Source organism: Podarcis raffonei, chromosome 7, assembly GCF_027172205.1.
Source record: "Podarcis raffonei isolate rPodRaf1 chromosome 7, rPodRaf1.pri, whole genome shotgun sequence".
Lineage (NCBI taxonomy): Eukaryota > Metazoa > Chordata > Lepidosauria > Squamata > Lacertidae > Podarcis > Podarcis raffonei.
Window position 1 is genome coordinate 49,495,373 of NC_070608.1, and position 14,204 is coordinate 49,509,576.

At 39.6% G+C, this 14,204-nt stretch overlaps 1 protein-coding gene across 1 annotated transcript; it reads left to right on the plus strand.

Annotated features, from left to right (window-relative positions):
* The first annotated feature begins 238 nt into the window (after positions 1–238).
* Positions 239–10,711, plus strand: NAPG (NSF attachment protein gamma). The gene is made up of 12 exons (XM_053396550.1): positions 239–395; positions 1,289–1,356; positions 2,269–2,353; positions 2,844–2,861; positions 4,053–4,083; positions 5,104–5,213; positions 5,331–5,397; positions 5,973–6,043; positions 7,342–7,420; positions 8,327–8,406; positions 9,606–9,735; positions 10,333–10,711. Exons 1-12 carry the CDS (start codon positions 340–342, stop codon positions 10,480–10,482), a joined length of 945 nt encoding a protein of 314 aa, XP_053252525.1. The 5' UTR covers positions 239–339; the 3' UTR covers positions 10,483–10,711.
* Positions 10,712–14,204: the final 3,493 nt, after the last annotated feature.

Here is a 14,204-nt window from a genome sequence, read left to right on the forward strand (position 1 = left end):
ATAAACTAGCATTGTCAGGGTCTGGGAAGAAAGGCAACGTCATAGCCATTTTATTGAAAAATTGAGTGCTTTTTTCATGTATTGAAACTAGGCACATTTTTAATTTTTTTAATTGAACCTGTCGTTCAAGAGACCCATTTGTGGAATGCTGGCAGAATCCGCATTGACTTCGCAGGAGAAAAAGGCTAAGGAATCGGATCCGCCCCTGGGCGGAACACCCTGTCTTCGCGCAAGCGCCCTTCGCGGAGACTCCGCCCTTCGCAGTTGTTTGGGTGCAGCGGCGTTCCTTACCTCCGCTAACGTCACGGCCTTGAATCCCTGCCGGTCCTGCTGGGCGACATGGCTGCCCAGAAGATCAACGAAGGCTTGGAGCACATCGCTAAAGCGGAGAAATAGTGAGCGAGGGGAGAGGGCGAAGGAAGCCGGCGAGGGACAAGGGAAGCCGGCTTGCCAGCCCTTGGGGAACAGGCGGGCGAGTGGGGAGGCTGTACGCGGGGGCTGTGGCTGACTGCGCACCTCCAGCTCCCCATGGAGCAGCGCCGGGAGACGGGGCGGTTTCCCCCGGGTGTAGCTGTGGGCGGAGGGAGCCCCTCTCGGACCCGCGTCTCTTGAGAGCAACTCCAGGCGGCTCTGCTGGAGCTCCCCCGCCAGAAAAGAGGGGGGCGGTTTCTTGTTTTGGGCTTTGCGCTTATGCGCAGACAACACTTTGCATCCCTCAGGCATACCCTCGTCATCAGTGCGTCGTCCCCTTAATGGGGCTTGCTTGACCCAGGATATTCAAGCCCTGAAGTATTGCGTACTTCCTTTCTCTCCCCCACCCCAACCTCTGTGGACTCTACCTTAATACAAAGTCGCGCCACTGGGCCACCCGACCTGTACTGGTTGCAGTACTTAGGTAGAGGTCATCACCACTCTTCCTAGATCCTGTTATGCTATGTCAGAGGTTGAAACTAGAGGCCTGTGCTGTGGCACCAGTAAGCTGCAAAGATCATCCATGTCCCCCCCCCCCAACCAAGCTATGTTTGAACCAGATAAATCTCTTTTTCTTTGTAGAATTGAAAGGGTTTGACTGTAAGACCTGATACCTGGTCACCATTTTGACACATCTAGTGAAATTATTAGGCAGTAGGCAATCACTGGTACGACAGTTGCAGCGTCAAATTCCTTAATGATGTAGCATATCATTGTTGTTATTACTATTTGTAAGAAAAGTAAGCAGTTTACAATAAAGAGGGTTTTTTTAATAAAATGAATTGTTATTAATTTCTTGGTTTATTCTACATTTCAGTTTGAAAACTGGATTATTAAAATGGAAGCCAGACTATGACAGTGCAGCAACTGAATATTCAAAAGCAGGTATGTTCTGTAAAACATTGGCAGTTCGTTTTTGCAACCTTAAATATGTTTCATATGTTCCCTGGCAAAGCTAACTTCTATTGGCAGTTAAAGCAGTTTGTGGATTAACTTGTTGAAATTCCTCTAACCCACAGTGCTGTATTCTTGCAGCAGTAGGTAACTGACTACCTGCCATTGTGCTGCATTTCTGAATAAATACATAGGGTAAAAATAGACAGGTGATATATTCTGGGGGTTGTTTGAAATGATAGATTGGTTTAATTTATAAAGGCTTTTCAGGAGCAAAACACTTCAGAATATCTAGGAAAAGTATATTTCTGCATTCATGGGAGCCATCATTTCTGGGGGACCCAGGCAAGGGAAAAAACCCCAGTGGTCATTATATTAAGAAAACCAGAGGTTACCTTAGACTATTGATGGATGTCAGGTTGCACAGTATTTCCTAGTTGCTAGAGCTTGGAGTGTTGTCTAATCTTCTTAGGCCAAAGTATGTCTCTTGCAGCCTAATGCTATGCCTGTTTACTTGGAAGTAAGCCCTGCAGTGTGAAATGAAGCTTAATTTCAAGTATGCATGCATAAATATTGTAGCCATAACATTGTGAAAGCCTTTGATGCTAAAATGTGATTTTCTTTAAGATTCATATCATTATTCAAGATTAATACAAATAATAAAAAGTAATTCACATTTCTTTAAAATTGCAAGAAATGTATGGCATTATTTGATTAATGAATGTGATAATAAACTTGACAGGATCTAGGGGGAAATCACTTTGCTGAAGTAAAAATCCAAATTGTCTCTTAAAAGTTCCCTTCTAAATATTATTTCTGAGGTGCAGTAAATGGATATTACTATGTACATGCAAACACAGAACATAATATATTTTTAATGGTTTCTTTTCTATTTCTTTTCAGCTGTTGCTTTTAAAAATGCCAAACAATATGATCAGGCAAAAGAAGCCTATTATAAAGAAGCTCTCTGCCAGGAAAACAATAAAGCGTATCCTTTCATTAATTCTTGCTTTGCTTAAGGGTTTGAAAACATGACTATTGGACTGATACTCCTTTTTTTTTATTCCAAACTTTTAGTGAAATACTTAATGTTTTCTATCATATTGGGGGGGGGGTTCAAGAAGTTTCTCTGTTTACCACATGACTCATGACCACGACTCTTGACAAGTGCTTCTTGAGACACTAGCTTTTGCATCTCCATTGGATCTTTTGCCTTTTTCAATCAAAAGTTTGAGCTAGAAAAGCTGCTTGTCACGATGCAGAAGGGTCCGTTGCTCCACAACCAAAAGTAGTAGTTTTGGAATGATCTGGATTGTCTTATCTTTGTGGAATTATTTGGTCCATATATGAATGTTAACTTGTACCAATAGCATTCAAGTATATACCCTCTTTAAAAACGGTTCAAGATTGAATATAGTATTTATTTCAGGAAGACATGGTATAATTTGTATCCTTGACTCAAAATGATTTACTTCCAGTCTCTTCCATGCTGCAAAGTAAGTATGAATGCAGTTTTAATTTGTTGAGAGCTCTTCAGTATATAGAAAATGTAATTGAGGTTGACACTCATCAAAATATAATTCAGCAATTCAGTGCACAGGAAGCTGGGACAAAGGAAGCTGAAATAAGTTAAGCCAGTGTAAAGTTGCACCAGAGCAAAAGCCCATTCAGCAGTGCGGCAGTTGCTCTGCCTAAGCCTGGGCAAACAAAATTAAGATTCAAGGCAAAACCTGTTTCTGGAGCAGTTACAAAACAAATAATCAAAAGCGCAGGGTTTTTTAAACTTTCCCCCCAAATCCTTATTACCATATATACTTGAGTATAAGCCGACTTTTTCAGCACATTTTTTATGCTGAAAAAGCCGCCCTCGGCTTATACTCGAGTGAGGCAGCAGCAGTGGGAGGAGTGCCCCGAAAGAAGCCCTTTCTCGCCGCTGGTCCCTCCGCTGCCACCCGCCTTTTGCAAGGGCAGGCACAGGAGCCGTGGTTGGGAGAGGTGCTGCGCTGCGCTGTGCCTCTCCCAACCGCTGCTCCTATGCCTGCTCTTGCAAGCGGAAGAGGCAGTGGTAGAGGGACAAGCGGCCCGAAAGGAGCCCTTTCGGGCTGCTGGTTCCTCCTCCTCCGCCTTTGCCACTGTCAGCAGTGGTGGAGGAGGAACAAGCAGCCTGAAAGCACCCCTTTTGGGCTACTTGTTCTTCCTCCGCCGCTGCCGCCACCACCAGGTTTGTGGTGTGGTGAACCGGCTTATACTTGAGTCAATAAGTTTTCCCAGTTTTTTGTGCTAAAATTAGGTGCCTCGGCTTATATTAGGGTCGGCTTATACTGGAGTATATACGGCACCTTACTTGTGAGTTTTCTCACATATTGCAGAATTAGGTAGTAAAAAGAGATGTACGGTTATGCACCTACTTTTTATTTTACTCTTTTAAAAAAAGGGACTTGCTTTTTTCCCCATGGACAGCCAGTGTCCTCATGGAGAGAGCTGTGAATTCCCATTTCAAGCCAAGTCATGGAGCAAAAATCAAAGTGCATGTAATTTGGATGTCTGGTTCTGTTCTACATATTGCAGCGGAGTGAATAGGCTCCAAGATGCCTGCATCTTAGGATTGTCTGTCCTATATTCTTTGGTATGATACACTTTAAATTCATTCACTTTCAGCACTGATTTAATTTTGCTTTGCGTTTCAGAGCTTATGAACAAGTTGGCATGATGTTAAAGGTATGGCCATTTCCAGTCAAACCATCTATATTTGATTTGGTTACAACTAATTATTGGGTGCTTGTCCTGTGCAGTGCTAATCCTGTAGTTTGATAAACTTGTTGGGGTTTTTTGTGGGGGGTTTTTTTTTTTTGGAGATTTTGAGTAGATTTTGCCGGGTTGCTAGGTCACATGACCAAGCTGAAAAGGGGTTTGGAATAAGTTTAGATAGTTTCTTTCCCTGCACCTGGCTCTCCTTTTTCGGTACTTCTACCAGTGCAACTGAGCCAGGGTAGCAAGCCCAAGGTCCTCCAAATCCAAACTATTTCATTCTGCTGGCTCTTAGGTTTCAATTGTGCTGCTTGTATGATCCATTTATCAGCGAAGCCAGTACTTGTGATCTCAATCAGTACTACTTAATAGTCTTAAATTCAAGGACTCCTAACATCTTAACAATTGCCCTGTTTACTTCAAAGTAATTTTAATAGGAAGGTGGTTCCTGGTAAGGAATTTCAACCTTTGTTGACGTGGAAGTCAGCTAATCTGTATTTAAGAGCTGTATCTTTTCAGCATGAAGAAATTTACACTTTTTGGTTAGGATAAAAGTGAGGGAAGGACATTTAGCTAACCCATTAAATAAACCTTTTCCAGGTGATTCTCACACGCATAGCCAATGCTTGAACCATCACAGATCAACAACATAGGAAGTTTTCATATCGCCTCAAATGCAGTGCATCTTCGTGAAATACATACATTTAGATTTAAATCATAAAGTGTTGAAATAAAATTGTATAAATGGGTGTTTGCAGTTGCCCCTAGTCATTCACTCTTTGCAAATTATACGATTCTTGCAGGAATTCCTTTCCCTTTTTAATGTTTCCATCTACTAAAGATTGTTGTACTGATTTTTATCAAAGGGTTTAACAAAACTTTTAATAGTTTCAAATATGCAATGATGTGATAAAACTAAATGAAAGTATTAGATAGACCTTGATTTGCCGTTTTTCCAGACAAACGTGAATCTCTTTCTTTCTCCTTTAGGAGATGAAACAACATCATGATGCAGTGGAAATGATTCAGAGAGCCAGCATGATGTACCTGGAGAATGGAACACCTGACACAGCAGCTATAGCCCTGGATCGGGCTGGGAAGTAAGTCTGCAAACTCAAAGCATTGGTTTCTTTTTTGGAAAAGAAGATTGCTTTATCTAGTTTGCTTTTAAAAAAAAAGCCATCAAGCTAAATAATAATGTTGACTTTTTATTTCAGAGTAATAGAAAATATAAATCCAGACAAGGCTATACAACTTTATCAGCAGACAGCAGCAGTGTTTGAAGTAAGTCGCCTGAAACCAATATAGTATGTTCCCCAGGAAATGTGTTGAGAATGGCAGAGAATAAAATATAAAAGGTGAACAGCAGTCAAGTCCTATTGCAAAAGGGTGAAACTTCAGGTGTGCTTATTAAATGTCTTCTTGTCTGGTCTTTCTGACAGCACTGCTGAGTAGACTAACTGGTGTTGCTGAATTATTTTTTACATGAGTCTTACTACTTTCATCAGCAAATGTCATTTGATTTGTATAGTATATATGCCATAAGAGTAGATAACAAAGCCTAAATGGGGCTAGAAAATTGGGGCCAAGCTTGGCAAGCAGGTAAACAGGCAAGCTATCTGTCTTCACTTTCTCAACTCACGACAAACAGTTTTTAAAATGCAATGTTTACCTTGCAGTGCCTGCATTTATTCCATTAAATGCTGCAACTTTTCTGGAATTTCATGTTCCAGTTAAGCTTACTCAGAGAGGTTTGGGTCACCCAGCTGATAGAGCTGTGTATTAAGGCAAATAAAACTGGAGAGAATTTTACCTGACAAATCATTAATGTTCTCATATGATTTTGGTTTCTTATCTAGAATGAAGAACGTTTACGACAAGCAGTTGAAATGTATGGAAAAGCTTCAAGGCTTTTAGTCAGAGGTCGCAGGTGGGCATCCTAACTTTTGTATTCCTTTTTTAAAATGAAATCATTCTCATGGCACTGCCAGCTGGTGAAGCTTTTGCATAAATTCACAGTTGGTCATTAAATTCTTGCACGATATCTAGATGACATTCATCCATGTTGGGGTGGGGGAATTGCAGTTTCCTAGCTTGCAAACTTTTAAATTTTCTTCTTGGGAGATAGATTATTCCTGTAGAATGGCATCTACTATAACTGACTTTCAAATGAAACAGATATTTCATTTAAGAATTAAAATGTTGTGGGCATCTATTGGCTGGTAACTGCAAAGTCACTGAAGCCAAAGGAGACAAACTCATTCCTTTCGTGTCCACTTACCATTCTTTTAAAAAAATACAACAAACATTGAAAATGGGCAAAGCTATCCCTATCTCAGTAATGTTTCAGTTAGCTCAGTTGCTAGAACATGAGAGTCTTAATCTCAAGATTGAGGGTTTGAGTCCCATGTTGGGCAGAAAGATTCCTGCATTGCAGGAGCTTGGACTAGAGGACCCTCATGGTCCCTTCCAACTCTACAATTCTAAGATTCTGCTGCCTTTTCTTTAGAGCTGTATATGCCCATTGAATCCCATCTTCCCAGCAGCAAAACTAGTCCGGGTTTGGGAGATAAAGGTCATTCTCTTTTTGTTTTTATAATAATTTTTATTAAGTTTTCCATTTTAACAATCTAATCAAATCACATTAAATATTCCAAATTATACAAATACACATCATAAAGTCCAAATATTTTGCCAAATTCGAAATTTTTGTTGGGGCTTCCCATGCTTCAAGTTCAGTGGGGTCCAATCATCTTATGTTTCTACTGCCTTGAGTTTCCAAAAGTTCCTTCTTTGAATCCTCCTGTTGTTACCCTTCTGGGAGATAAAGGTCATTCTCATTGTTACTGGCACTCAATTGGGGCTACCATCACTAAAACATACAGATCATAATCATTTCTTCCTGTACACTTGTAATGGTGTCAGCCATACATTCCATATCCCAGTGCTCATGTGGCTGTATTAGACAAAGTCATCCAGATGCATAGCAGGTAGTATAAATCTATCCTGGCTTTTCACCATTTCCTTACACTCCAGCATGTGTTTTGTAAGGAAGTGGTTCCTTCAGCTTTATGTTCACTATGGGCTCACTGTAACTGCACATGAGCTCATGTCTTGCTTGGGTGTTGAGCTGCCTTTTTGGAAAATGGACACTTAAGGAGTGATTTTCTCTCCTGATTCCTGCTGCTCCTTTCTTTAAATGTACCAATCCTTCTCATTGTCTTTCAGACTAGATGAGGCTGCAGTATCTATTCAGAAGGAAAAGAGTCTTTATAAAGATATTGAAAACTATCCAACTTGTTACAAGGTATAAAACCAGATGGTCTCTTTATCTATTTCTGAAAAAGTGCTCTCTTTTCTTTTGAATTACTCTAATTTGTAAGCTCACATCCAATTGAACAGCGTTAGATGTATTCCTCACTAGAAATCATACACGCACTAATCTCTTAAAACAGTTGGGAATGTTAAAATTGGTTCATGTTTTTGTTTTTTGTTTTAATGTACTTAAAAAAACAACGATCAAACCTGGAAGCTGTTTTTTAAAAAAATATTGGCCTGCTCCATATTTTATGCAGTGTTATAATTGTAAAATCTGACACAGCTTTGAAAATCCCGAATATCTAGGGATTGGGTGGAGTAAGTCTTATTTTACCCTGCATAACTTTAGTGCCATGCCTTGGTTATTTAATTCACTTGTTTGTGACTAGCAGAGTCTCTTGTTAGGTGCTATCAGGGTTTCAGGTTCAGCTTTCATGAGACCCTGTTTATTTTAAGCTACGAGCATCTTCCATGTACCGATGTGATCATTGTGTTCAATGCTTGCTGCTGAATGTATGAGGAGCATCTTCAAAAGATGAAGAAGAGGCAAAGTAGCCTAATGGCCAAAGTACATAATCTGTAATGATCCAAGTTCTCTTAAATAGCAAAAGGTGTATTTATTTTATGTCTTTTTATAATTGAAACAGTTATGGAGAGTTATTTAATGCTAAACTTGTAAATCTTGGCTCAGAAAATGGCAGGCCAAACATCTTTTGCCAAAGATCTGGTCATTTTTCTGAAAGAAAAAAAAAGCACCCTTAATTCTTTAAAGTACCTCTGTTTTTCTTTTATTGAGATGCTGACATTTATATTTTTTCTATTGAATCTGTTAAACTGAGAAATTAATACTGCTTTGTTATTAGAGAGTGAATCAGTCATTTTCCCCCCCTTTTAGAAAACTATTGCTCAGGTCTTAGTTCACCTTCACAGAAATGACTATGTTGCTGCAGAAAAATGTGTCAGGGAAAGTTGTAGGTAAGTCATCTGTTTGCCTGATTTGTTTTTATTTTTTAAAAGCATAGTTGTGTTCTTCATTATCTTATGCTCTGTATTTCTGTTACTGGCATAAGCGCTGAATGCAGGGTTCGTTGGCACACCATCTTTTTGAGAAACGCTCCTTGCTTATAAAAGAGTGACAATAAATTTGTTCCTCATCTTAATATCAAATTGTTACACCTATAAAACTCATTTGTTGGTTTAGAAAGTAAGTTGCTTATTCATTCATTCATTCATTCATTCATTCATTTGGTACTCTTAGGCATTTGGGTCCCAAACAATTTAAGACTTTATATGATAATACTAACACATTGAATTTGGCTGGTAGCTGCCTGGTAGCCAGAGCAGAGCTTTCAGAACCAGGTGACACAAGATTCCATTGGGCTTGCCCCACTTACTAAACTAGCAGCTTCATTCTGCATTAGCTGGACCACTTCAAGAGCATCCCTACATAGAACCCATTACGTTAGTCTAAGTGGGGCCAAGCTATTCTGTTCCAGGAACAGCCATCGCTGGCCTACACAAGGCCTAAGCACTCCTAGCCACAGGAACCACTTGAGATCAACTCCTGCCATTACAGGTGGAACACCTAGTTCTTAGATATGGGAACCTGCCCACCTACAGCATTTCCGTCTTACTAGAATTGAGCCTCAGTTTATTAGCCCCCATCCACGCCTTCTCTGCTTCAGTGTACCTCCATAGCCTCTCCTGATTCAGATGGGAATGGAGAGATAAAGCTGTGTGCACCATACAGATGACACTATACTCTAATTCCCAAGATCCCAGTGGTTTAATCATAATTAAAACTTGCGCAGAACGATCAGATAAAAGCAGTGTTAAAATCGGTCAATGCATGCTGGTATATCTGGGTCTACAAATGGTACAGTTGGCACTAAGCAAATCTCCTTAGGGAGAACATCTCCAAGATACGGTGCCACCACCTAAAAGGTTGTCTTCCTGGTCACTTCCCATCTAACTTCAGATGGTGCAGGAAACCAGGGTAGGGCTTCTGATTAAGAATGCAGAATCTAGGCAGGGTCATATTGTAGGAAGTGGTCGTTTAGGTACTTCTCAGGCCCTGATTCTCGCGTCTTCCATTTTCTTGTTTGTACCTTATATGGAAATTTAGTTTCTTTACTTTGAGTGGAGTAATTTAAATAATACTGCAATTGCTTCAGCATACCAGGCTTCAGTGAAAGTGAAGACTGTGCCGCATTGGAGCAGCTCCTAGAGGGGTATGATCAGCAAGACCAGGACCAAGTATCAGATGTTTGCAATTCACCACTGTTTAAATACATGGACAATGATGTAAGTTGGTGTCTCAGTTTATTTTCTTAAGCGGAATATATTAACTGATTATTTTGATCCACAGGGTGTTTTGTACTGAGAAATAGTAAGTTGCAATGCTATGCATGAATGTGGCATTTCCTGTGATACACGAGTATTCAAGTCACTTCCAAAGCTAAAGTCTGAATGGGCTGTGGGTAGTATCTTGTCACCTTGGTCGTACAACTTTTTTTTCAGAGGGCCTTTTCCTTCTAGAAAAAGATTGGCTGTAACATAGGTTTCTAAATACTGATTTCAGAATGCAGAGATGGGCCTTCCTATACATTGCTTGTGTTTTTAATGACTTAATGTCTTATGATTTTATTATTGCAATTGTTAATGGCTTTGTAGATTAAAAATTTGAGATAAAATAGTGAGAAATAATCACGCTGCCCTGGGACACAGTTGAATGTGTCCACTGCTTTGTATTCTGTTAATTTCCCTTAGAGTTGTATTAGTGGGGTGCTGGCATTTTCTAATTAACCATTCTGTTACTTTATGCAAATACTCATATTGATTGCAGCAGAGTAAGTTAAACAGGGCATGTGTGCTCAACATCTTGTTCTTGCCCTCTGCCAGTATGCCAAGCTTGGCCTCTCATTGGCTGTCCCAGGAGGAGGTGTGAAGAAGAAATCCCCAGTTACTCCACAGGGCAAAGTGGGTGAACCAGGTGAAGGAGGTTCCCGTGGAAATGAGGAAGATGATGATTATGCAAGTGGACTGCTGTAATTCCAGTACAACTCTACTCTTAAATATCAACCTAGCTGTTTCTGGCAATGAGCAATTCTGGAAGCTGCCGAATTACCATCACTTCATTGCAATCAGTAAATTGGAAATATAAATATTTGTCTGCTTCTGGGAAACTTGTACGGAAAGCATGGTTGTACATCTCAAAGTTTTCTTGAGTTACAGTCCTACATCTTTGCAGTGCATCTGCTTTAATAAAGAATTTTGAGTATTACAGTCTTCCCTTCAAAAGGGGAAGTGGGTTTGGATGATGGCATTTACCTTCCGATAATTCTTTCTAGATGTCTAGTTTCAGGGCCTATTGCTTCATGCTCCTGGGCAAGGTTGGAGTTCAGGCAAAGGAGTGTTAAGCAATTTTTTTGAACAATACTCACTAAACAGTGTGGAACACCTTAAACTATGTTGGCTATCCCTTTTCCCATATGACCATAATATTTTCTGAAACATAATATATGCATAATGTATATAGAAGATTTATGGGCCAGTGTCGGGAAGGCATAATCAGTTCTTTAGAAGCATAAATAGTGAAAACTAATTTTCTGAGTAACAAAACACCTCTATAGATAAACTGGAAAAGAAACCTTGTTTTCTTTTGAATATCACATACTTTAGCTATGGAATCTTCAGCATTTCTGGGCAAAAAAGGACCCCACACTCATTGGTATGCAAATGATATGCTTTTCATATTCAGAGAATATCTAACATTATGAACTTGCAGATTTTCCAGGGAGAAATAATATGCCACAGGAGAAGGATCTTGAAATGTGTTCAATAACATTCCTAGTAGCTTTCAGCTGTGTTGATTCAACACCATGAACACAATTCCCTGTTAATCGCATCCCTTGCCATAGGGTAATGTTTACTTTCATGGGTAATTCAATTTTTGTCAAGTATAGACTTGCACTATTATGTATTGTGCGAGGAAAGGAACATGACTGTAAAACACTGCTGTTTTTTGAGGTGTGTGTGTGGGGGAGAGAGAGTAAATTCTTAAATCACACATTCAGACGTTTATGGAGAGATGTTTGTAACCCAGTGAGTATAACAGTTTTGAACTAGGCCCACTTCCTATTTTCATGGTACATGGAAATCTTCAGGGATATAAAACTGAATTTGTGTGCAATGAAACAACATTTTTACAAAGGATTGCAATGACACTTTCAGAATTGAAATTTGTGAAGTTGAGTGTAACTTAAAATGCGTAATGTCTATATTTTTTGACCTAATGACCTTTATTTTAGCTGGCAAAAATGCAATGGAAACCCTAGCATCTTTATTAAATGTTAAACAGTAATCAGCACTTTCTGATAATATGTGTTTTAGTGTTTGTTTCCCAAAGCACTGTACACACTTCCTCTGACTAAGAGAAAAAATGCAGCAAGGAGGAAGGTTTTGAGGAATAATGCCAACTTTTCAAGAGCCAAAGCATGTGTTGGTTTGCATGAAGATGCTAAAATGTAGTCCAATACTATGAAAGTAAATAACTATAAATTATTGAATACTGCTCATTTGTACACCCGGATGTTGTGTAAACTGTGTTTTATGCAATGTGAAACCTGTACTTTAATTGTAATTCTGCCTGGCCTTTCTGTGGGATGCAGTAGAGTATTAAAAATGTTGTAATTCTCTACAAGATCCAGCCTCCCTGAGAAGAGGCTCTGTAATTCAGCTGTAAAAAAAATCTTAAAACAAGAAGTTTCTGTGTGTGCTTTTATGATGATTGCGATCAGTTTGATCCAATGGAACTGAAAATATCAAACCTCAGTAGTTGAGGTGAAAAACTAGTGTTACTCATTGAACAGAAGTTACTTACGCTGTTTACAGTATCTGTTAATCCTGTCACTAGAATTTCTCAAATGATTTTACGGTATAATCTTTAAATCTTCCAAGTGAGAAGTAATTTGAATATTGGCAGTCACTAGCTAGATCAGGCATTTCTCAACTGTTTCTCTTTTAAGGGGTCTTGTAAATAATGAGAAGTTTGTTGCTTCTGTATATGGAAGGTCACATACAAACTATAAAATGAATGACCTAGAATGAACACTTCGTAATAGGCTACACAAAATTGTGCTGGCTCTTGGGTATGACCAATTGACTTTAAGAATGCTTTGGTGTGCGTTTGTTTATTCTAATAACTGAGTTGACCTGTGGTGCTTTCAGAAGAAAATGTCCCATTTGGGGCTTCTGTTCGGCAGTTTATGGATTTAGATTTGCAGTATAGTATAATTATTGCCACAAGATGGTGCTGTGGTTTAGACAAAAGTGTGTTGTTTTTACTCTACCCTTCTCTGTGAATGCAGTGAACATGAAAAACTATCTTAAATCAAGATTTATACCTTGCCTTTGGATCAAAAGATCCTCAATATCTGCTTCTAACAGATTGCAGCAATGCAGAACTACCCTTTCACCTGCAACTTATCCTATATATGTTCATAGGTTACATGATGGCATGTATATAAACACATGTTGCCATGGAGATGTCCCACTGGGATGTTGCATTGCACTTCAATTAGCAGAAGATCAGTCTCCATTCAAACTCCAAATAAATGTGTGTATTATACAGCACCAACATCACATCAGAGAATAAAATAGCCATGCAGCTTGAATTGCCAAAATGGTTACAAAGAATGAAATGGTTAGTTGAGACAATCCCTAGGCATAGATCAAGTGTGTTTTTCCTGAGTTTCAAAGTGACCTGAGGCTGAGTCAGTATTGAGATTCTTGAAGTAGCTAGGTATGAGTTCCTCGATAAAAGTCATAGTCCACTTTCATAGAGTCATCTAAGTGCAACCCTCTACAGTGCAGGAATCTCGACTAAAGCATCCGTGACAGATGGCCATTCAACCTCTTCTTAAAAACCTCCAAGGAAGGAGAGTTCACTACCTTCCAAGGTTCTACTGTCAAAACAGTTCTTACCATCATAAAGTTCTTCCTGATGTTTAGTCAGAATCTCCTTGTATCTTGAAGCCATTGGTTCAGATCATACCCTCTGGAGCAGGAGAAAACAAGGACATTTGCAGCTTGGAGGCTCTTGAAAGTGGAGGTACATGAATTGCCTGTCAAAGTCTTCAAAGGAAAGCTCAGCATTGACGGTGGCGTCATCAGATGTGACATGAATAAGGTATTCAACACCTTGGCCAATGACTTGCACCTCACAGATTTGGGTATGTAGCATGAAGAAATATTGGGCACTGTGCACTACATGTTTTTTGAGAGACAAGGTTGACTTCTTTGCTCAGAGTTATGACAATTATGGGTGGCCAGAGGTAGGCACACTTTGAAATCGCCTTGAACCCCACACAGTATGAAACATGGAACAAAATAGTTATCCATGCGGATACTTTTAGTTTTTACTTTTGCTTGTGCAAACAGCTTAGGGGCAGCTTCAAACTGGGAAAATGTTGCAGGGGATCCTGGTCTTTCCTTATGGTGCCTGTTTAACTTTTCATTATTATTAAAGTGAAAGATCCCAATCACAGATCTTCCACATCACATGTATTTTAGCCATAAATGAAGTGGCAAAGCCATGAGTGCTTAAAACGTGCATTAAGCCTTAGGAGCCTGTATGAGAAAATTTGTCAGCTTAAAACACCTACTGAGCTTCACAGCTCATGGATATGCCAAGTGCCTTAACGGTTTACTGACTCACTCCAGTTTTTTCCCCTCTGGCCCTGGTCCTCTCCAAGCAACTGCTTCCAAATGGA

Excerpts from the sequence above, each read along its gene's own strand:
- NAPG (XM_053396550.1), top strand. The coding sequence starts at position 340 with ATGGCTGCCCAGAAGATCAACGAAGGCTTGGAGCACATCGCTAAAGCG. Across the intron at positions 396-1,288 it reads ATCGCTAAAGCGGAGAAATA|TTTGAAAACTGGATTATTAA; the intron begins GTGAGCGAGGGG and ends TCTACATTTCAG. Across the intron at positions 5,398-5,972 it reads AGACAGCAGCAGTGTTTGAA|AATGAAGAACGTTTACGACA; the intron begins GTAAGTCGCCTG and ends TTTCTTATCTAG.